Genomic DNA, 22,160 nt, shown 5'->3' with positions numbered 1-22,160 from the left:
CTCTGCTGCGAGCCCCGATTCCTGGGTCCGCTGCCCGGGGCCACCATCTGGAGCCCACGGCGAGGCCGGCCCGGGCAGGGGGTGTCCCCTCCCCTTGGCAGTGATCGGTGGCCCCACCCCCGCCGAGACCAAGTTCAACAAGTTTGGCCAAGAAGTCCTAGAGCTTCGGTGGCTAGGCCTGGCCCTGCCGCTCCGCGTGGCTCCACGGGCTCCGAGTTATGCAGCTCCGGGCGGCAAGGGGTCCTGTCGAGGGGCGCGGTCTGTAAGAGTTGAGGCCAGAGGCGCGTAGCCCCTGGGCGCCGAGCTCTGGAGTGAAGGCTGGGGTTCGGAGTGCGTCATCTGGGAGAAGGCACCCCGGCCGGCAGGTCGGGTTTCCAAAAGTGCCCCTTTGTTATGCCCCTCCCTGGCCCTGCCTCCTCCCCCTTTGGCTGCGCCACCCGCTCCCGCAGCCTCCTGACCTGGCTAGCTCTGGCTTCTGGTTCCAGCCCCTCTAACCTCGCTGCCCCTCTCCGGACCAGCCGACTGACCCCGCCCCCCGGCTCTATCCTGAAATCCTAGGGCTGCGGGCGCACCGGGAGGGGCCGCCAGGGGAAGAAGCCCTAGGGCGCAGCCTGTGACTCAGGTCCCAGGGATGGGCCGGGCAGAATGGCTGAGCTCCCTACCAGGGGCAAGCCCCCAGCTTCTGGAAGGGGTTAGGGCTGGTCTGGGGCCGGGTACCTTCAGGCCTCAGGTATGGAGAGGGGGTCTTCCCTCTCCAGGCCGGTGCAGCTGCAAGGAGAACCTGCCAAGCCCACGAAGACCTCTTAGAGCCGAGCGTGCTGGCTCCCGGGGCTGGGAAGATTGCATTACCTGCTTTCTGAGCTCTTGCCTGTGGTGGGGACTGATTTGGGTCTCTGCTGAGCTCAGGAGGCACAGGGTGCCAACCTCCTCAACAGGGGCCAAGGTGCAAGCCTTCCCCCCCACCACAGAGGTCAGGCTGCGGCTGTGGGGCCTGGCTGCACCCGGGGCTTGGGCCTGTGTTTGCTCTGGGAGGCCGGAGGGAGCTGTGCCAGCCCAGTACACACAGCTTGCTCTGTTCTGGGGCCAGAGAGAGGGAAGGGGTGGGGGGCAGCTCTCTGGGGAGCAGGGAACTCGGAGGCTGGAACAGGCAAGGGGCCCCAGGCTCCTGAGGCTGGACTGGGGCAGGCTCCAGAGCCCTGTGATTCATGGCGGCAGCTCTCTTTCTCTCCATCGCCCTGTCAGGCCCTCTCTGGACAGGCAGGACAGATTCCAGAGGGAACCAAGTGACGAGCTCGTGAGGCCCCTGGTGGGCATCTCCATTGCCTGGGTCTCCGCGGAGCCCCAGCTCTGCCTCCTGTTAGCAGAGGGGGAAGCCCACCTGCACCAAGTGTTCCCACAGCTGTTGGAGCCGGTGTGTTTCCTGCGCTCCAGGTGGACATCACCTGTTTTCTCACTTAACTAATTATTGCTGATTCCAGCTTGTGGGGACACACAAATGAGAATCCCAGAAACCTCTGTCGGTGACTGAAGACAGACACTGTCCTGTCAGCCACAACTCCATGGGTTATACACCCTGGCTGAAGGGTCACCCGGGGCTATGGGAGCAAGGACAGAGGAACAGGGGAAGTGACTGAGGAGAAGATGCCTTAATTGGACGTTTGAAGGAGGAGCAGAGGTGCATGAGTTTGGAGGAAGCTCTGTGACAGCACCCTGCTTTGGGGACAAAGGGCACACACTGTCCTCCTGGGTCTGGCTATGTCCCTTGGGCTTGCTCAGAGAGGAAGTGATTTCCTTCTAGGGTCTGTGAGTCAGTCGGTGTTGGGGACAGCTGAGACCCTGCCCAGAGGCAGGCGGGGAGCAGCCACATGCCACTGTGTCCTTGAGTCCCTGGGGCTGTGGCTCTGGGGTTGGAATTGGCCTTCCCGCCTCTGCAATTCTAGGGAACTTTTTTTTTTTGAGACAGTCTCACTCTGTTGCCCAGGCAATGGTGCAATCTCAGCACACTGCAACCTCCACCTCCTAGGTTCAAGTGATTCTCATGCCTCAGCTTCCTCAGTAGCTGGGACTACAGGTGCCTGCCACCATGCCTGGCTAATTTTTCTATTTTTAGTAGAGACGAGGTTTCTCCATGTTGGCCAAGCTGCTCTCAAACTCCTGACCTCAGGTGATCCACCCACCTCAGTCTCCCAAAGTGCTGAGATTACAGGCATCAGCCACCACACCCAGTCTGGGGAACATTCTTATAGCTGGCCATCGCTTCTCACTTCTCCACGCTGCCCTGGACGCCAGACCTTTGGAGGGTGGGCCTGGGTTGTATGTTCCCCATGGAGTCCTGTGGGCCCTCAATGGCTGTGTGGACTGAGATGCGTATCTTCGTGTGACTGCAGGGCCCCTCGTATTTCTGGTGCGTTGCTTGGTTTGGGTTTCACACCAGCCCTGGCATGGCAGCTGAGCACACAGAGGAGTTCCATCTTAGAGGGAGCTGGGGCCTCCTTAGGAGGAGACAGTTACACATACTTGTTCAGGCTTCCTGGCCAAGACAGAAGCCAGGCCTCTTGGCTCCCTTCGTGCCCTCCTCAGTACAGGGAGCTACTGGGATGTGGCCAGGCACCCTCTGACTTGGCCTCTTGGGTAATGGGGTCATCTTGTCACTCAAGGGAAGGCAACAGAGGCCCTGGCCTGGGCAGGAGTCTTCTTCTCTCATCCGCAGTTGGGGGAGTGGGGCCCTCTGCCCACCGCCCACCCCCGCCTGCCATTTAATCCCTGGCTGGATCGTGTGACCCGTCTGGCATTCTCCTCCCTGGAATCTGGCGCTTCTGACAGCAGTTGCTATATCGGGGGTGCTGGGCACCGCCCTGGACGCTCTAGGTCCCCACCCTCACCCTCACTCTGCTCTCCTTCAAGGCAGAGTCACGGTGGCAGCATTGAAAGTTGGACACCCAGGTCCCTGAAGTGATTTCTAGGCCCCAGGTATGTTGGGGGCAGGAGGGGAAGGGCAGAGCAGCGAGAGGAAGAGCTTTGAGACTCCATCCTCACCCATCCTGGCCCTTCTTAGGGTCTTCAGCGCCCTGCCTGCTAAGTCCTAGCTCTGACGGCTCCTTGGGTGGTGGGGAAGGCGGTGGGGTGAGGCCCAGGTATACAGAGGGTCTTTTCCTATCCCCAAAAACGTATGTCCAGCTTTCCCACTTACCCCTCTGCCCTCCACAGCCCCAAATCCGCCACCATTCCGTGCTGCGGGGACACCATGGCTCCAGAAGAGGACGCTGGCGGGGAGGCCTTAGGGGGCAGTTTCTGGGAGGTGAGCAGCTGGGTCCTGGGCTCAGCTCCTTGTCTAGGGGAGGAGCCCAACTGACAGCCCCAGCCCAAAAGGAGGCTTTTCCCTGGTGACAGTGCCCTTCTCCTGTATGCCCAGGCTGGCAACTACAGGCGCACGGTGCAGCGGGTGGAGGACGGGCACCGGCTGTGCGGGGACCTGGTCAGCTGCTTCCAGGAGCGTGCCCGCATCGAAAAGGCCTATGCCCAGCAGTTGGCCGACTGGGCCCGAAAGTGGAGGGGGACCGTGGAGAAGGGTGAGCCAGGCCCTCGCAGGGGGCAGAGGGCAGCTGAGTGCAGGACTGTCGGGCCAGCTTCTTTTTTGCACGTGTTGTGGGAAGTTTGAGGCCTCCATGTCTACCCTCCCTTAGAAAAGGAAGATCCTCCTGGTCATCCTCACGGCTCTGGTATTAAAGAGTTTACAAAGGCTGCTCATGAGTTACTTTGATAGTTCCAACAACCCTGCAGAGATGGTTCTGTTTTACCCATTTTCTTTCCGTTCTTTTTTGAGACGTTTTGCTATTGTTGCCCAGGCTGGAGTGCAGTGACACGATGCTGGCTCACTGCAACCTCCGCCTCTCAAGTGGTTCTCCTGCTTTAGCCTCCCAAGTAGCTGGGATTACAGGCACCCGCCACCATGCCTGGCTATTTTTGTATTTTTAGTAAAGACGGGGTTTTACCATGTTGGCCAGGCTGGTCTCAAACTCCTGACCTCAGGTGATCCACCCACCTCAGCCTCCCAGAGTACTGGGATTACAGGTGTGAGCCACTGCGTCTGACCTTCTTTCCTTTCTTAATTATTTATTTCTTTTTGAGACAGGGTCTCACTCTGTCACCCAGGCTGGAGTGCAGTGGTACAATCATGGATCACTGCAACCTCCATCTCCCAGGCACAAGCGATCCTCCCACCTCAGCCTCCTGAATAGCTGGGACCACAGGCATGGACCACACTTGGCTCATTTTTGTATTTTTTGTAGAGATGGGGTTTTGCTATGTTGCTCAGACTGGTTTTGAACCCCTGGGCTCCAGTGATCCTCTCTCCTTGGCCTCCCAAAGTGCTGGAATTACAGGTGTGAGCCACTGCACCCGGCCTGTTTTATGCATTTTCTAGAGGAGGAACTGGAAGTTCAGAGAGGCTAAGGGACTTGCCTAAAGGCACACAGCTAGGAAGTGCTGAAGGTTGAGCCCAGGCCCTCTGACTGGGAGCATGGATCCTTCCACCCTGCAACAAGCTGTCTTCCTTGAGGGCACACACAGGCTCTTCCTTTGAGGCAATGGAGTGTAGTGTTTATGCAACAGATGGGTTTGAATCTCAGCTCCTCTTTTTTTTTTTTTTTTTTTTGAGATGGAGTCTGGCTCTGTCGCCCAGGCTGGCGTGATCTCAGCTCACTGCAACCTCCCCCTTTCGGGTTCAAGTAATTTTCCTGCCTCAGCCTCCCAAGTAGCTGGGACTACAGGCGCGTGCCACCACGCCCGGCTAATTTTTTGTAGTTTTAGTAGAGATGGGGCTTCACCGTGTTAGCTAGGATAGTGTCAATCTCCTGACTTCGTGATCCGCCTGCCTCGGCCTCCCAAAGTGCTGGGATTACAGGCGTGAGCCACTGCACCCGGCCCTCAGCTCCTCTTGTAGCCATAATGCTTTGAGCGAGTTCACTTCTCTGGGCCTCAGTGTTTTGCCTGTTCAATGTTGGCAATGTCACTGTCCTCACGGTGGTGGCTGAGACAAGGATTCAGTGAGATAAGGCACATGGTCTGCATTCAATAAGTCCAGCTGACAGGGTTGTCATTCACCTTTGCACCCTATGCCTCCATGCCTCGTACCCAGTGAGAGGGGCTGGGCTTATTTTGGGTGGTACCCAGGACTGGCCCAAGCCCTGTCCTTCCCTGCAGGCCCCCAGTATGGCACACTGGAGAAGGCCTGGCATGCCTTTTTCACGGCGGCCGAGCGGCTGAGCGCCCTGCACCTGGAGGTTCGGGAGAAGCTGCAAGGGCAGGACAGTGAGCGGGTGCGCGCCTGGCAGCGGGGGGCTTTCCACCGGCCTGTGCTGGGTGGCTTCCGCGAGAGCCGGGCGGCTGAGGATGGCTTCCGCAAGGCCCAGAAGCCCTGGCTGAAGAGGCTGAAGGAGGTGAGGCTGGGTGGGAGAGGTATCCGAGGCAGGCTCCTTCCTGGTCTGCAAGGGATCGAGGGGGCCAGGGTGTGGCATCCAGGGTCCAGCGTGGTCCCCATACATGCCAGGTTGAGGCTTCCAAGAAAAGCTACCATGCAGCCCGGAAGGACGAGAAGACAGCCCAGACAAGGGAGAGCCATGCGAAGGCAGACAGTGCCGTCTCCCAGGAGCAGCTGCGCAAACTGCAGGAACGGGTGGAACGCTGTGCCAAGGAGGCCGAGAAGGTACGGGCCTCAGGTACCAGCCCTGGCTCCCGCCCAGGGCATGGCTTCCTGAATGAATCTTGCTCCTTGAACACCTTGTCCAGTCCCCAGCACTCTTATTACCCTAATCCTCACCTGCCACCCTCTCTCTAAATGATCATTTAAAGGAGGAACCTGACAAAAGGTGATACTTTACCTAGGGAAAGAAATGGAGTTTCAGGCACTGGGATGACTTCAGCAGTTGAGAACTTCCAGCTCTTTCCTTGCACAGTATCCCTCTGCCTGGTGTCCTTTCCTGCAGCTCTGCATATGCAAATCCTTACCATCCTGAGATGCTGCAGTTTCCACCTCCTCCAGGAAGCCTTTTCTGATTTCTCCCATCCTTTCCTGTAGGTTGACCTCATTTCAGTCTTCACCACACTCTTTTATCCGCTGCACCTGATGTCACCTCCCTTGTTAGGCTGCTGGGGTTCCTGAGGGCAGGAGTTGGGTCTTAGGACTGATAGCCCCTAGTGGCTAACCCCGGGTCTAGCAGCCCATGGCAGTGTCTGGTAAACACTGGTGGAGTCCTGGGTGGAAGAAGGTCTGGTCCTCACCAGAACCCTCCTCTCCCACCCAGACAAAAGCTCAGTATGAGCAGACGCTGGCAGAGCTGCATCGCTACACTCCGCGCTACATGGAAGACATGGAGCAGGCCTTTGAGACCTGCCAGGCCGCCGAGCGCCAGCGGCTTCTTTTCTTCAAGGACATGCTGCTCACCTTACACCAGCACCTGGACCTTTCCAGCAGTGAGAAGTATGGGCTGCCTAGTGGGCGTGGAGATCTGGGGTAGTACTGGGTCTCCTCCATCTCCCCTAGGCCCTGGCTGGGACTGAGGGATGCAGGTTCTAGACTTCCTAGACTGAGGGTGTGCCTTGGGCCATAGGTTCCATGAACTCCACCGCGACTTGCACCAGGGCATCGAGGCAGCCAGTGACGAAGAGGATCTGCGCTGGTGGCGCAGCACCCACGGGCCAGGCATGGCCATGAACTGGCCACAGTTTGAGGCATGTGTTCCAGGTGGGGTGGGGCTGGGAGGTGGGATGGGCTCCCACTCAGCTCGGCCAGGGCTAGGGGTGAAGTAAGCGAAGGTGGTCCGGATGGCCCCACCTGACTGTAAGCACTGTCCCCACAGGAGTGGTCCTTGGACACACAGAGGACAATCAGTCGGAAAGAGAAGGGTGGCCGGAGCCCTGATGAGGTTACCTTGACCAGCATCGTGCCCACAAGAGATGGCACCGCACCCCCACCCCAGTCCCCGGGGTCCCCAGGGTGAGAGCCAGGAGCGTGGCTGTGGCAAAGAAACAGCTCTGCCTCCCACCCTCCACTCCTTTCTCCTTGGTTTCATTCCCTTCACACCTGAAATGGGTTGAAAACTGGTGCCGGGGACCTGAGGGCCTTAGTAGTTGTAATGATACCGGTTCTCACAGTGGTTTAGATTTGCCAGGCATTTCCCACGTTCCCTCTCGTTTATGCCTTAAATCAGCTGCGTGTGGCAGGAATTGCCCCTGCTCACAGTCCCGCATGGCGAGATAGAGCTAGAACGTTTCAGCACCTCACCTGCCTCTCCCAGGTGCCTCTGGGGGTAGGGAGGCCTTTGCCCTGATCCTGGGTGAGATCTCCAGCCCCGTGTTCCTTGCACACTGAGCTGCTCCCTTTGCCTGCCCTCTCCAGCACGGGGCAGGATGAGGAGTGGTCAGATGAAGAGAGTCCCCGGAAGGCTGCCACCGGGGTTCGGGTGCGGGCACTCTATGACTATGCTGGCCAGGAAGCTGATGAGCTGAGCTTCCGAGCAGGTACCCTGGGACCCCTTTCCTAGCTTCGGTCGGTCTCTGCTTTACCCGCCTGAGCAGGGATGTCACAAAGGGAAGCCAAATACCCACTTCTTAAGGGCCAGTCCTCTGGCCCTTCAGCTGTTCCAGGTCCAGACAGCTGGTGCCTGGTGGCTGCATTCGGGGTCTGGGGTGGGGCAGCTTGCTGACCTTGACCTGCCTCTGTCTGAGCCATGTCTTTGCTAGCTGGGCTCTGGGACCACACCATCCCCCTCAGTCCTTGACCCAGTTGCAGGAATGGGCTGGGCCAGGGCCACTAGCAGTGACCAATCCCCTTTCCCTCAGGGGAGGAGCTGCTGAAGATGAGTGAGGAGGACGAGCAGGGCTGGTGCCAAGGCCAGTTGCAGAGTGGCCGCATTGGCCTGTACCCTGCCAACTACGTGGAGTGCGTGGGCGCCTGAGTGTCCTGACAGCCCTTCTGCGATGCTTACCCACCCTGGGTGAGAGCCCAGCTTCTCCTGGAGAGCCAGACCCTCAGGGCCCTGAACCGTCGCTCCCCTGCTGCTCCTCTGTCCCTTGAGGGAGGAAGTCCTGGGACCCAGGGAGGGGAGGGGCCTTTGTCTAGGAAGGAACTGGTAGGGAGGGATGAGTCCAGGCTGAGGGCAAGATGGGAGGTCAGAAGTCACAGGGTTCAGCGGTGCCTGGGCCTCCCCAGGAGCTGTGAACTCAGTTCCTGACCTCTGCTTTGGGGTTCCTGAGGTGGGCTTGGGGTGAGTGTAGTTCCGGCCTAGCAGCACCCTCTTTTGTGGCTTGTTCTAGCGTGTATTAAAACTTGACACACACACACACAAAACAAAAACAAAAAAACCACTGTTGGGCTCATGTGCATTTTTTTGATAGGACACCCTTGCCAGGCCTCCAGAGGGCATCTAGAGAGAGGCCTAGCGTCTGTTATGGAGCCGGGGTTGGAAAAGGGTTTGCCTGCTTGGTACCTGCTCTGGAGTTTTGAGATCCTAATCTGGGGTGGAGGGGACTCGCTGTCAGGCTTGCTGTGAGCCGAGAACGGCTGGAGGCTGGGCGAGAGGCCGGCCAGTACGTCTGCCCGTTCAGGCCGGAGGGAAGAGGAGCACTTGGGCAGCCTAATCCTTACTCATCGATCTGTAATTGGCTGGAGTGGGGGTCCCCGCCCCCAAGCTCCCGCAGCCTGCGCGGCGTCGGGGCGACTCCACCTGGGGACTGAGGCGTCGGGGGGCTGTGCGCGCGAGGAGGTTTGGGCCGGTTCGCCCGCCGTCGCTCCCTCCCGGCTGCGGATTGGCCCGGCGCGGCGTTGATTCTTGCGGCCGCGGCTGACGTCACCGCCCCCGTCCTGCCGGCTGCCCATTGGTCTAGATCGGGCCCCAATCACCCCACCCCTCGGCTGGCCCGGGCACAGCTGAGGCCGACCTGGTGAGCCCGCCCTCCCCGCCGTGGATTGGCCCGCGGCGGGACCCGTCTGTCGCGATTGTGTCTGGGAAGGAGAGAAAATGGCGGCGGAGCCGAACAAGACCGAAATCCAGACTCTTTTTAAGAGGCTTCGCGCAGTTCCAACCAACAAGGTGCGTGAGCAGGGGTAGCGCGGAGTCTGTCGTCCCGCTGGGGCCTGAGGGAGGGAGAAGGGCGGAGGTGGGTTGTTTTTCTGGGGTGTCTGCGCCTGGCCTTTACTCGGGGTCCCTGATCATTCGCTCATCGCTTCCTCCACCCAGGCCTGTTTCGACTGCGGCGCCAAGAATCCGAGTTGGGCCAGCATCACGTATGGTGTTTTCTTGTGCATTGACTGTTCCGGGGTGCACCGCTCCCTGGGCGTCCATCTGAGCTTCATCAGGTTGGGTTTCCGCGCGGTTGCCGTGTTTCCACCGGGCCGGCCAGGGCTGTGTGGGCAACAAGGGAGAGTGGCTGCCTCGACTTGGACCGCTTTGAATTCAGCGGGAAGCCTCTGGGCCGAGAGGGTCCGGTAGCCTCCTGCCGGAGGGAACCACCTGTGTGGGCTCCTTGGCACATAGGCGGTCCGTCTCCGCTTCTGGGCCAAAACTCGCTGTTTTTTGACGGTCAGACTTGAGACTCTGAGCGTTGGTTGGGAGGAAAGGGAGGCATTGACCTTGTTGCTGGTATGTTGTTGGCCCAATATGTCTCTAGTGAAACTGTGACCATCCATTAGGGGAAAGCCAAATCCAGGGGTGCGTGCCTGAGAACGTGACCTCCTTTCGGATCTGGGGACATAATTAGTACTCTTTGGAGTAGATGAATGACGAGCAAAGTTTTCATGGACAGGGTAGTGTGGAGGAAATGGGGTGATGGCTGATTAATGTTTCCTGGGTGCCTACAGCAGCCTGAGACCAAGTGACAGGTATCGGGCCGCCAGGGAAACGCTTCTGCTGGTATCTGCTGGTGGGTGAGACGCAGCCCTTGTACACAGGTCCACAGAGTTGGATTCCAACTGGAACTGGTTCCAGCTGAGGTGTATGCAGGTCGGCGGGAATGCCAATGCGGTAAAGCTCCTTCTACCTCCCCCACCTTCCATTCTTCTGCCTGGGTACTAACTTTGCACGACTCCCTAAGAGGTCCTCTCGGTTTCCCTGTTCAGAGGGTTCTCTGTTCTATAACACCACCATAAGCCATTTTCTAAAAACTTCGAAACTGGTCACAGCTTCTCTTAAATGGGTTTCAAATTCCAATTAAACTGGGCAGGTGTTCTTGGGGAAAAGCCTCAGGAGTTGGAGCCTTCACAGTCTTTGAGTCTTGTGGGCCTGCCCTGGATGAAGGATGGGGAGGCTGGGAATGGCATGTTGTCCTCAGGCAGGGTTCAGTGAGGCCTGGGCTTCAGTCATATCAGAGGATGGCAGGCTGCAAGGTGTTTTTTTGCAGGAATTTCGAGGAACTGTATCTCTGAAAAACCAGTGTCAGTAGCATGTATCATCCTGTATAGATAATAACTCGACTGTCATAAGGGGATGCCTCCTACAGCCAACACATTTCCTTCTTGAGAATCACCTGTAGCACGCGCTGCTCTCTTCTTTGCTCTCCAGACGGCTTTTTTCCGCCAACATGGATGCACAGCCAATGATGCCAACACCAAATACAATAGCCGAGCTGCCCAGATGTACCGGGAGAAGATCCGGCAGCTGGGGAGTGCGGCCCTGGCTAGGCACGGCACTGATGTAAGTGCCTGTTCTTGGGGCTGGGGTGGGAGGGTTAGGAGTATTCAGAGCCCTGTGTTTCAGGGGTGCCTTCTCCTTTCTAGCTTTGGATAGACAACATAAGTAGTGCCGTTCCTAATCACTCCCCGGAGAAGAAGGACTCTGATTTCTTCACAGAACACACTCAAGTGAGTGCCCACAAGGAACGTTTTTCCCAATTGTTCTTGACAAGCAGTTTACCAAGGCCAAGGCCTTCTGTGATCATGGCTATAGATTCCATTTGCTTTGATGTGATGTCTCGGACACGTGTGAAGTCCACTGAGTTGGAATGTATGGAGTCCGCTGTTCCTGCTGGGTAGGCCTGGGTGTTTCCTCCTCCATAAATGGGGGTGCAGTGTAGACCTCCTTAGAAATAGACTCCTATAAACTGGGCTGGTGGGGAACAGGAGCAGCTTCTTGAAGGTTCAAGAGGTGTCTAGGGCCCCAAACAAGTTTTCCTGGATTCTTCCCTTATAAGAAAGGCACTGTGCTTGGGGACAGTGAAAGGATTCCCTCCTCCCCACCCCACCCCTTTGAGGAGGGTTTCCTCTTTACTGACCCTGGGTGCTGAAGTTAGACTCTTGGCTTCAATTCCTGTTCTCTACTCAGCATTTCTGTGATGGTGGCCAAGTCACTCGACCTGTCAAAACCTCAGTTTCTAAAATGGAGATATAGCTCCTTCATAGGGGTTGTAGTGATAATTAAATGTATTTGTATTTGAGGAACCTTTAGATCTGTGCCTGCCTAGGTGGTGTTAGGTAACTGTCTTTAACTTAGGAGAATGGGCTCTTGCTTTAAGTAAATAGTGAAGGGGTTGGGGTGGGGGCTGCTTGTTTTCCTGCTTTCTTCCGCTGTGAGTAGCAACTGTGATCGTGTTTGCTCCCCTCCACTCCCTTTCCTCATGGGCTTGAAGTACGATCTCTTGCCCACAAGGTGCTTGTAGGTCTTGGTGCTCCTTGGCTGCAGGAGCGGCTCACCGAGGCTTCTGTTATCTGGCCTCCTTTTCAGCCTCCTGCCTGGGATGCGCCAGCCACTGAGCCTTCAGGGACCCAACAGCCAGCCCCGTCTGCAGAGAGCAGTGGCCTGGCACGTGAGTTCAGCCCAGATTCCAACCAGGTGCCCTGGTCCTAGGAGAGGACTCAGGGTTTGGAAGGGGACATCTGGCTATGACAATAGGAGCAGGGATCCTCCTGTATCTTTGCGTGGGCTGGGATTCATTTTAATCCTTAGAGGAAGTGGTAGATATTCCTTTTATCTTTCGGTGGCAAGCTGAGGAAAGCCACTGACTCACATCCCATCACTTCTTTCAAGGGAGGTTGCAGGAAGCTAGGAGCCTCATCTCTAACTCTCACCATTGCATCCACAGAGCCGGAGCATGGTCCCAACACAGACCTGCTTGGCACCTCACCCAAAGCCTCACTGGGTCAGTATGCTAGCGGGCGGGCGTGGGGTGGCTGGGAGAGGGTGGACCTCAAATGTTCTTTTCAGAGTTCCTGCTGCCTGGCCGTGTGGACAGAGGCCACAGGAGACTGAGCATGTGTCTGACCTCTCTGGAGTGGGGACTGTGATTGAAATGGTGGCTGCAACACTGATTTTAGAGCCAAGCCCTTTGAATTGATGAATCTGGGTGGGCTGGTGTATAAGGCCTGGGGTCTGCCTCTGAGTGTGGGGCTGGGTCTAGCCAAAGTGTTGGGGAGGCCAGCATGAGACTGGACACCTGTTCCTGGGCTCTGAGGCAGGACTGGCTTGTGTGGTGCATTTCCTAGGGTGGAGGGACAGCTCTGAGCTGCCGATAGCTGGAGATGACATTGTTCTTTTTCAGCCAGTCCACCAGCCTGTCCTTTAACTCTTTTCTACATTTTCCTTAGTGTCCTTCAGACTTGGTTCAGGGTGAACAGTCAATTTGCTGACCTCGGTTTGTTCTGTTGACTCTTGGGGGTTGGGACTGGAACCCAGTAGAGTGACTGTCAGACTGATCCATGAGAAGGCTGGCATAGCTTGGTCTGAAGCAGGGCTTCATAGAGACCGCTGGGCTTGAGAGCTCTGTGGAGGCTCTGGGGTGGGCCTCTTGTTAGCCACAAGTCTGTTTCTCCTCCAGAGTCCATGTATCTGTCAGCTAAAGGGGCCCTTCCTGCCAGAGGTAACTGACAGCTGCTTGGGGAGCCCAGGCCCTGCCCGCAGCTTCCTGCTTTAGGAGCTGAGCCTGGTGCTCACCATCTGCTCCCTGCCTCGCAGTCTTTGTTTTGGTTCAGGGACTTTGAGTGTCTCTGGTGCTTCAGGTCTAGGTTCCTGTCTCACTCTGCTGGGCGCCAGTAAATACCCCAGCCACGTCTATCTTTGGCTTGGACACCGCTGTTTGGAGCTGGTGCTGGCAGCTTTGCCTTCCCCTGCCTGAAGCTGGTCTTAGGAGCTATTGCCATGAAGCTGCATGGTGTGGACTGAGCTACTGCCTCCGAGCTGCCTTTGTCTTAGCTCATGCCTACCCCCTTTCTCATGCAGAACTGAAAAGTTCCATCATTGGCAAGAAGAAGCCAGCAGCAGCTAAGAAAGGGGTAGGTGGGGAGAGGTGGTATGTTAGAAAGGTTAGGAGCTGGGTGCAGGCTACCTGGGTTCACCTCTTGACCTTACCACTCACCAGCTGTATGACTTTGGCAAAGGTACTGTGCTTCTCTGAACCTCGCCTGTGAAAGGGATTTAAAGATTTAAAGGGATTTAAAGCCTATCTTCAAGGGCTCCTGGGAGGGATCGGTGAGATGGAGTGCATCTAGTGCTTGGCGGAGTGCTTGGCACATACTCGGCCCTGTCAGCATTAACTGGCATCCTCAGGTCTGGGCTCTGCCGGGGCTGTGTGAGCTGCCCGTGCCCTGTTCCAGCGGAGCACTGTTCTCTTGGCCATGCTGGTTGGGCTCCTATTTTTTACCCTAAATTTTAAGAAGGGCCTTTTCCTTGTGGGTGTGACTACAGTGCCCGAGCCTGGGAGGGGTCTGAGGAGAGTGTGATTGGGAAGGCCCCTGACATGATTCTCTTCCCAGCTGGGTGCCAAGAAAGGCCTCGGGGCCCAGAAGGTGAGCAGCCAGAGCTTCAGTGAGATTGAGCGGCAGGCCCAGGTAGCAGAGAAGCTCCGTGAGCAGCAGGCAGCCGATGCCAAGAAGCAGGCGGAGGAGTCCATGTGAGTGTTTGCTGCTGGGGCCTCAGGCTCGTGCAGGGCTTGGTGGGTGGGTAGGTCGGACAGGTCAGGATGGGTGGCCACTGACACCTTTGTTCCCTCTAAGGGTCGCCTCCATGCGTCTGGCCTACCAGGAGCTCCAGATTGATCGTAAGAAAGAGGAGAAGAAGCTACAGAATCTGGAAGGGAAGAAGCGAGAGCAGGCAGAGAGGTTGGGCATGGGCTTGGTATCCCGAAGGTGAGGCTCAGCTCCCGGAGTGGCAGGGAGATGCCGTTGTTTCCTGGGAACCATTGCAGGGCCTTCCCAGCAGTTTGGGATTCTAGGCTTATTGTTTCTCCAAGTCTGAGTAGATCGCTTGGCTTGTCCCTAATACAGTGCTTGGCATAGTGGGTATGTGCTCAGTAAGTTGAATGAGTGAATGGGTGTATGAATGAAACACAGGATCAGGTGTTGTTTCAGTATCTTCAAGAGACCAGGGTGGTTTTTCTTGATGGCACTTTGAGTCATGGGACAGTTTATTTTTCCAGACCTCCCTGAGAATTGAGGTGCATTTAGTATCATCCTTAATTCCTTAATCCCTGTCTAGAGATGCCATTTGTGTTCCCTGTAATACCCTAAAGTATCCACCCACATTTCAAATGCCCTCAGTTTGAGCAGAAAATCCTGTTTCAGAACCACTGGGTTTGCTGTGGTTTTCTTTCTTTCTTTTTCTTTTGAGACAAATTCTTGCTGTGTTGCCCAGGCTGGAGTGTAATGGTGTGATCTCGGCTCACTGCAACCTCTGCCTCCTGAGCTCAGGCGATCCTTCCACTTCAGCCTCCTGAATAGCTGGGTCCACAGCCGGGAGCCACCATGCCCAGCTAATTTTTGTATTTTTTGTAGGTTTTGCCATGTTGCCTAGGCTGGTCTCAAATTCCTGGGTTTAGGTGATCTGCCTGCCTTGGCTTCCCAAAGTGCTGGGATTACAGGTGTGAGCCACCATGTTTGGCTGCTATGGTTTTTTATTTTTATTTTTTGAGACAAAGTCTTAATCTTTTGCCCAGGCTGGAGTGCAGTGGCACGATCTTGGCTCACTGCAGTCTCTACCTCCTGGGTTCAAGTGATTCTCCTGTCTCAGCCTCCCAAGCAGCTGGGATTACAGGCGTGCACCACCGTTCCTGGCTTTTTTTTTTTTTTTTTTAAAAGATGGAATCTCGCTCTGTCACCCAGACTGGAGTTCAGTGGTGTGATCTCAGCCCACTGCAGCCTCCACCTCCCAGGTTCAAGCGATTCTCCTGCCTCAGCCTCCTGAGAAGCTGTGATTACAGGCATGTGCCACCACACCCAGCTTATTTTTGTATTTTAGTAGAGACGGGGTTTCACCATGTTGGCCAGGCTGGTCTAAAACTACTAGCTTCAAATGATCTGCCCGCTTTGGCCTCCCACAGTATTGGGATTATAGGCGTGAGCCACGGTACCCAGTGCTTGGATTACAGATGTGAGCCACATCCGGCCAGAGGATAAAATTTTAACTTGAAAGGACATTGAAACTCCTTCCTTTCCCTGCTTCAGTCACATAGGAATGACTGGAATAACAGATGACTGGGTTAAGGGATGACTGAGGGGTTAAAGGATGACTGACTGAGTTAAGGGATGACTAAGGGGTTAAGGGATGACTGACTGGGTTAAGGGATGACTAGGTTAAAGGATGACCAAGGGGTTAAAGGATGACTGACTGGGTTAAGGGATGACCGAGGGGTTAAGGGATATGAACAGTTTTTCAGCAGTGCAACAATTGTTTACTTAAACCCAACTCACCCTATTTATTTATTTGAGACAGAGTTTCAATCTTGTTGCCCAGGCTGGAGTGTAATGGTGTGATCTCGGCTCACCACAGCCTCCATCTCCTGGGTTCTAGCGATTCTCTTACCTCAGCCTCCCAAGTAGCTGGGATTACAGGGATGTGCCACCACACCCAGCTAATTTTGTATTTTTAGTAGATTTAGTAGGTTTCTCCATGTTGGTCAGGCTTGTCTCGAACTCCCGACCTCAGGTGATCTGGCTGCCTTGGCCTCCCAAAGTGCTGGGATTACAGGTGTGAGCCACCACGCCTGGCCCAACTCAGCCCTATTGCAAAATAATCACTCCTTGGGGTTCTTCTAGCTAAAAGCTATGGATATTTTTAAATGAATTGGTTTAAATTAAATTAATCCTTAAAGTGTCCCTGTGGAGCCTGACAGAGGAATGAGAGGCATCAAGAATTGTACTGTATTGCCTGCCAACCCTACACCCCTTTTTTTTTTGAGAACCAGACAGCAATTCTAGGTCTTAGTGCATAAGGCCAGTCTTTGTGCTTTGAGGTGCTTTTTTATTTTGAGACGTAGTCTTGCTCTGTCGCCCAGGCTGGAGTGCAGTGGTGCCATCTGGGCTCACTGCAAGCTCCGCCTCCCAGGTTCACACCATTCTCCTCCCAAGTAGGTGGGACTACAGGTGCCCACCACCATGCCCGGCTAATTTTTTTGTATTTTTAGTAGAGACAGGTTTCACTTTGTTAGCAAGGATGGTCTCAATCTCCTGACCTTGTGATCTGCCCTCCTCAGCCTCCCAAAGTGCTGGGATTACAGACGTAAGCCACCCGCTCGCCTTTTTTTTTTTTTTAATAAACAATAGGATGATGAAGAACTCATCCTTTGATGCAGTCATGCTCCTTTCCCTGGTTCTGGGGCGTTCTTTCATCCATTCCTTTGCTGTGTGAACCCCATCAGCGAAGGATGGGGTTCATAGTGCACAAGGCAGGGAGTTATCCAGGACAGAGACCACTGGCATCTGGTGCACATTATTAAAATTACAACAGGAGGCCGGGTGCGGTGGCTCACGCCTGTAATCCCAACACTTTGGGAGGCTGAGGTGGGCGGATCACAAGGTCAGGAGATCGAGACCATCCTGGCTAACACAGTGAAACCCTATCTCTACTAAAAATACAAAAGAAATTAGCTGGGCGTGGTGGTGGGCGCCTGTAGTCCCAGCTACTTGGGAGGCTGAGGCAGGAGAATGGCGTGAACCCGGGAGGCGGAGCTTGCAGTAAGCCGAGATCGCGCCACTGCACTTCAACCTGGGCAACAAAGTGAGACTCCGTCTCAAAATAAATAAGTAAATAAATAAAAGATTACAACAGGAGCCGGGCGCGGTGGCTCACGCCTCTAATCCTAGCACTTTGGGAGGCCAAGGTGGGTGGATTGTCTGAACTCAGGAGTTTGAGACCAGCCTGGGCAATGTGGCGAAACCCTGTCTCTACTGAAAAAACAAAAAATTAGCTGGGCGTGGTGACGTGCACCATAGTCCCAGGTACTCGGGAGGCTGAGGCACGAGAATCACTTGAACCCAGGAGGTGGTGGTTGCAGTGAGCCGAGATTGCACCACTGGACTCCAGCCTGGGTGACAGAGTGAGAATCTGTCTCAAATAAATAAATGAATAAAATAAAATTATAACAGGCAGACGGTCACTGGCCAGGGAACGCCTACGTTGAATAAACAAAGCTGATATGTAAAGAATTCTGAGGTTTGCTTCACAGGTCACCACACACAGCTAGCCTTCTTTTGGGGTCTGGCCTAGCCCTGTGCTTGGGTAAGGACAGAAGGTTCTGGGTGATGCTCCATGAAGGAGAACCCAGCCACTGGTTATTGTCTTTTGTGCAGTGATGCTAATGTCTATTCACTGGTCTCATGGCCTGGCTCTGCTTTGCTGCGCAGCTCTGTCTCCCACTCCGTGCTGTCTGAGATGCAGGTGATCGAGCAGGAAACCCCAGTGAGTGCAAAATCTTCTCGCTCTCAGCTGGACTTGTTTGACGATGTTGGTACTTTCGCCTCTGGACCCCCAAAGTAAGGCTGTTTTCTAGCTGTAAACTTGACTGCTGTGTTCCTCATCAGGCTTCTCTGAGCCACTCTACTGTCTCCTTAGGTACAAGGACAACCCCTTTTCCTTAGGGGAAAGCTTCGGTTCCCGCTGGGATACAGATGCTGCCTGGGGTATGGACAGGGTAGAGGAGAAGGAGCCAGAAGTGACCATCTCAAGCATCCGGCCTATTTCAGAAAGGTAGAGTGGGCTGTTCTTTCTTTTTTTTTTTTTTTTTAAACAAGCTGAAGGTAGAGAAGTCTAAGGCAGCACTGTCTAGAACTTTCTGTGATGATGGAAATGTTCTCTATGTTGTTTAATATGGTAGCCACTACTATGTGGCTATGAGCCCTTAAAATGTGGTTGGTGCAACTGAGCAACTGAATTTCTTATGTAGTTTAATTTTGGATAAATGTAAATAGCCACCAGTGGCTGGCACTGCCTCATTAGACAGTGCAGCAGTCAGGCTTCGGTTTGAGTTCTGCTTTGTCATCACAGAGGGCCTGGCAGCTGCTTTTGCTTGGGGTCCATTTCTCTGGCAGGAGGGGCCTGATTTTATGCTTCAGTCCTGACCTCCTTTCAAGGGTTTTATGTCTCCAGCCCCCTTTATTAAAAACCCTACTCCATCTTAATCTGGGATCTGTTTAGTTGACATAATATCTGTGAGTTATCCCCTGATTAAACGGGAACGTAACTACTTCACAGGGTCTCCGGAAATACCTGGCCCAGTGTCCACATACTCATGGCAAGATGAGAGCAGCCATCTCCCTTTCCACACCAGGATGCTTTTGAGAGTAAAGGGGACAGTTTGCTATTCATGGTTACGACAAGAGTAGGTATAAAGCCAGGCAGACTGACACATATGCTCATTGTAGTACTAGGCATGTTGTCACTAGGATTAGGGTAGCAGCAGTTGTGTGGCCTCCTGAATGCTGACAAAGCTGTGTGCTTTTGGGCAGGAGCCTAGGCCACTGCAGACCGTATTTCCACCCTGCCTAGTGCAGGTTACTAAGCTCTCTGGGCCTTGGCCTCAGTGTGGAGAAGGGTGACTCCTTAACCAGGGGAGAGGGGCCCAGAGTCACAGAGCCACAGACAGAATGGGACCTGGTAACCCATCACCAAAAGGCCATTGGTGCTCTGTTTGTACTCTGCCTCCCCTGATGATAACAGGAGGAGTCTGAGCTGTTCCACATCTTCCCCTCAGGGCCACAAACCGGAGGGAAGTGGAGAGCCGGAGCTCAGGCCTCGAGTCTAGTGAGGCACGTCAGAAATTCGCAGGAGCCAAAGCCATCTCATCTGACATGTTCTTTGGGCGGGAGATGGATGCGGAGGTAAGTGGGGCTGTCTGCCTTGACGTCTGAGGCAGCAGGCAGAAGCATGAGCTTTCTCCCTGCCACTGCTTTGGGCTTTAGCACCAGGAGGGCCTGGCCTGTGTGAGTCCTTGGGTCCTCGGCCCCAGGATCCCCAGGCCTGGCCTTTTCCTCACCACAGTATGAGGCCAGGTCTCGGCTGCAGCAGCTCTCAGGCAGCAATGCCATCAGCTCTTCAGACCTCTTTGGGGACGTGGATGGAGCTCACGGAGCAGGTAGGGCCCTGGTGGGGTGGCAGGCACCAAGCGAGGCCTGGGAGCAGGGCGGGAGGGCCCTGCTGTGACTGGGAAGGGCTTCCTGCTGGACTGTGGGTCACCCTGCCCTTGCTTTTACAGGAAGTGTATCTCTGGGGAACGTGCTGCCTACAGCGGACATTGCCCAGTTTAAGCAGGGTGTCAAGTCTGTGGCTGGGAAAATGGCTGTGCTGGCCAATGGTGTGATGAATTCCTTGCAGGTGAGGCTGAAGTGGGGCCTAGTGAGGAGTGCTGGGAGGTTTGCCCTTCGCCACCACATAGAGACACTGCTACTGCCTAGCTCCTCTGAGCCTTAAGAGCATTTTTGGCCGGGTGCGGTTGCTCACGCCTGTAATCCCAGCACTGGGAGGCTGAGATGGGATCACTTGAGGTCAGGAGTTTGAGACCAGCCTGACCAACATGGCAAAACCCTGTCTCTACTAAAAATACAAAATTAGCTGGGCATGGTGGCGTACACCTGTAATCCCAGCTACTCGGGAGGCTGAGGCAGGAGAATCGCTTCAACCTGGAGGTTGTAGTGAGCTGAGATCACGCCACTGCACTCCAGCCTGGGTGACAAGAGTGAAACTGTGTCTCAAAAAAAAAAAAAACCACACACACACACAAAAACAAGAGTCTAGAGAGAGGCATTTTCTTTTCTTGGAGGGCAGCTTCCTTCCTTTCAGCTCCATACCAGGGCTGGGCCTCTCCGAGATGTCACTGTGTCTGCCATGATCTTCCCTGGCCTTGTCACCTGTACCGGTCTTTCTCTTCTTTTCCCAGCTTCTGCGAGGCCAGGCAGGGCTTCCCCATTGTTGGGTGCCCGAGTGGCCCCTGCCCCAGCTCTCACCGTGGACTCCTGCCTCCCCAGGCTGTCCAGCCCCTGCCTCCCAAGTCTTGCTATGGGGTGCTGGGGCAGGCAGTGTGTTTGCTGGGAAGTTGCTGCAGCTTACAGAGCCTCTGACTTTGTTTTTTTTCTCCTCCCTCGCCCCCAGGATCGCTACGGTTCCTACTGATCCAAGCTCTGTGACTCAGGCTTACGGTGGTGACTGCAACAAGAACTCCACAGTTCCCAGGCTGGGGATGCTTTGCCTTGTGGAAGCTGGGGAGGATTTGTTACTTTGTATGTGTGGTGTGTGTGTGGAGTGGTCTTCGAGGCGCTCACTCATGTGAGGGGAATGGTCAGTACCAGCCTTTGTCCTCTGCCTGTGGACTGAGCCCTTTATTCCCTCTCACACCACCCTCCGTGTGTTAGACTCTTGTCCTTCTGTCCTGCCCCCACAGCTGCTGCTCACTTGTCCTGCCACACTGGGAGATGGGGTTCCCCCAGGATGGCTTATTCTGGGTCCAGCCTTTCCTCAAGTAGGGAAAGTGGAAGGTAGAAGGCTTTTTTGCTGGCTCTAGGGTTCTTCTAGTTCAAGGGCTTGGGTCTCCATCCTCTGGAACCATGGGGAGGCCTGGAAGGAGTTCACTGTAGACCCGTCCCCTGGGGAAAGAGGCTGCGGACTTGCTGCTGCTGCTGCCAGTGGCCTCTTCTGGGTGCCAGGAGAGGGCGAAGGAGGGAAAGGCCCTTTTGGGCATTACCAAGGACAGGAAACTACCTGGTACCTAAAGGTTTCATTTGGGATCAGACTGGAGACCCACGGGTTCTCCCGTCTCACCACCCCTTTGTACAGTAAGCACTTGGAAGATTGTCTCAGGGTCCCTCTGTACCATCTGCTGTGGACCACAGGACCTTCTGCAACATTCTCTGTCCCTTCATCCCCTGGTTGGTGGCCATGGAGGGTCTTGTCTGCTGTGATTTGACTCTGGAGGCTGTGAGCTTGATGCTGGCCAGGGAAGCAGAGGATGTGAGGGGCAGAGGCAGGCTCTTGGGGCTGAGCTCCTTCCTCTGCATCATTCTGGGCTTGGGGGCCTGGACAGCACCCGCCAGTGAGAGCTGCGGGCCTCACCCTCTGGCATCTGAGCCAAGTACTGTGTCATTCTTGGTGCCATCTTCCCCGCCGCACCGGCAGTCTCAGCCCAGCCCCTACCTTTGGGTTGTAGGTTGGGCTCCCAAGCAACACAGACCACTCTTCCCCTTGCCCCTCCCCCAGAGGGACATGACTTTCTTTCTGGACTGTTTGTATTGAAACAAAGTGGTGTCAAAATAAAGCCCCCGCAGGGCCTTGCTCCCTGTTGGTCTGAGTGAAGCAGTGTCCTCTGGATCCTGCCTCCCTGCCCAGTGCCGGACCCTGGCCTCACTCTCGGGGCTCCCACCGGTAATGGTAGGGCGTCGGTACCGAAGCTGAGGACACTCTCTCCAGGGCCTCCTGCTTCTCTCTTCTCTGAAAGCCAAAGGCCCCTGGCTCCTTGGCTCTGTGCTGCCGTGAGGTCCGGTGCAGCTTCGACCTCACCACCCTGTGGCACGCAGAGGAAAGAGCTGGCATTAGTTGACCCTTTAACTCGCTGGCTGAGGGTGAGTGAGCAACCTCAGCAGTCCTGCCCCTTGTCACAGCAGTAGGCTTGACAGGGGATGGGTTTCAGTGGAGCTTAAGAAATATTTAAGGCCAGGCATGGTGGCTCATGCCTGTCATCCCAGCACTTTGGGAGGCTGAGGCGGGTGGATCATTTGAGGCCAGGAGTTTGAAACCAGCCTGGCCAAAATGGTGAGACCCCATTTCTACTAAAAATACAAAAATTAGCCAGGGGTGGTGGTGCGTGCCTGTAATCCTGGCTCCTCAGGAGGCTGAAGCATGAGAGTCGCTTGAACCCAGGAGGCAGAGGTTGCAGTGAGACTGGGTCGCGCCACTGCACTCCAGCCTGGACGACAG

General features: G+C 55.3%; 3 protein-coding genes across 6 annotated transcripts in view; 2 read left to right on the top strand and 1 right to left on the bottom strand.

Moving 5' to 3' along the window:
• Positions 1–125: 125 nt before the first annotated feature.
• Positions 126–8,364, top strand: PACSIN3 (protein kinase C and casein kinase substrate in neurons 3). The gene is made up of 11 exons (XM_012001400.1): positions 126–365; positions 2,905–2,970; positions 3,208–3,298; positions 3,413–3,569; positions 5,203–5,438; positions 5,549–5,704; positions 6,303–6,478; positions 6,609–6,729; positions 6,858–6,994; positions 7,397–7,518; positions 7,840–8,364. The coding sequence occupies exons 3-11, from the start codon at positions 3,245–3,247 to the stop codon at positions 7,953–7,955; spliced, it is 1,275 nt and encodes a 424-aa protein (XP_011856790.1). The 5' UTR covers positions 126–365; positions 2,905–2,970; positions 3,208–3,244; the 3' UTR covers positions 7,956–8,364.
• On the top strand, positions 8,339–21,539 carry ARFGAP2 (ADP-ribosylation factor GTPase activating protein 2). 4 transcript variants are annotated; one of them, XM_012001402.1, is made up of 17 exons: positions 8,339–9,089; positions 9,237–9,355; positions 9,947–10,019; positions 10,557–10,688; positions 10,772–10,855; positions 11,715–11,796; positions 12,073–12,129; positions 12,805–12,846; positions 13,206–13,258; positions 13,739–13,875; positions 13,979–14,110; positions 17,603–17,731; positions 17,811–17,945; positions 18,949–19,075; positions 19,236–19,329; positions 19,450–19,568; positions 20,343–21,539. In XM_012001402.1, the coding sequence occupies exons 1-17, from the start codon at positions 9,018–9,020 to the stop codon at positions 20,361–20,363; spliced, it is 1,608 nt and encodes a 535-aa protein (XP_011856792.1). In that variant the 5' UTR covers positions 8,339–9,017; the 3' UTR covers positions 20,364–21,539. The 4 variants fall into 4 exon arrangements, with proteins under 4 accessions (XP_011856792.1, XP_011856791.1, XP_011856793.1 ...); XM_012001401.1 differs by having other exon boundaries at positions 11,640–11,796; XM_012001403.1 differs by lacking the exon at positions 12,805–12,846.
• Positions 21,455–22,160, bottom strand: part of LOC105554813 (chromosome unknown open reading frame, human C11orf49) — a 258,467-nt gene continuing 257,761 nt past the window's right edge. The window contains 1 exon segment of the mRNA XM_012001406.1: positions 21,455–21,747. Within this exon segment, the coding sequence (XP_011856796.1) occupies positions 21,588–21,747 (160 nt within the window). The 3' untranslated portion in view covers positions 21,455–21,587.

The sequence above is a fragment of the Mandrillus leucophaeus genome, unplaced genomic scaffold (genome assembly GCF_000951045.1).
Source record: "Mandrillus leucophaeus isolate KB7577 unplaced genomic scaffold, Mleu.le_1.0 Scaffold66, whole genome shotgun sequence".
Lineage (NCBI taxonomy): Eukaryota > Metazoa > Chordata > Mammalia > Primates > Cercopithecidae > Mandrillus > Mandrillus leucophaeus.
Note: the sequence above shows the minus strand (reverse complement) of the source record. Positions and strands in the feature narration are given on the sequence as shown.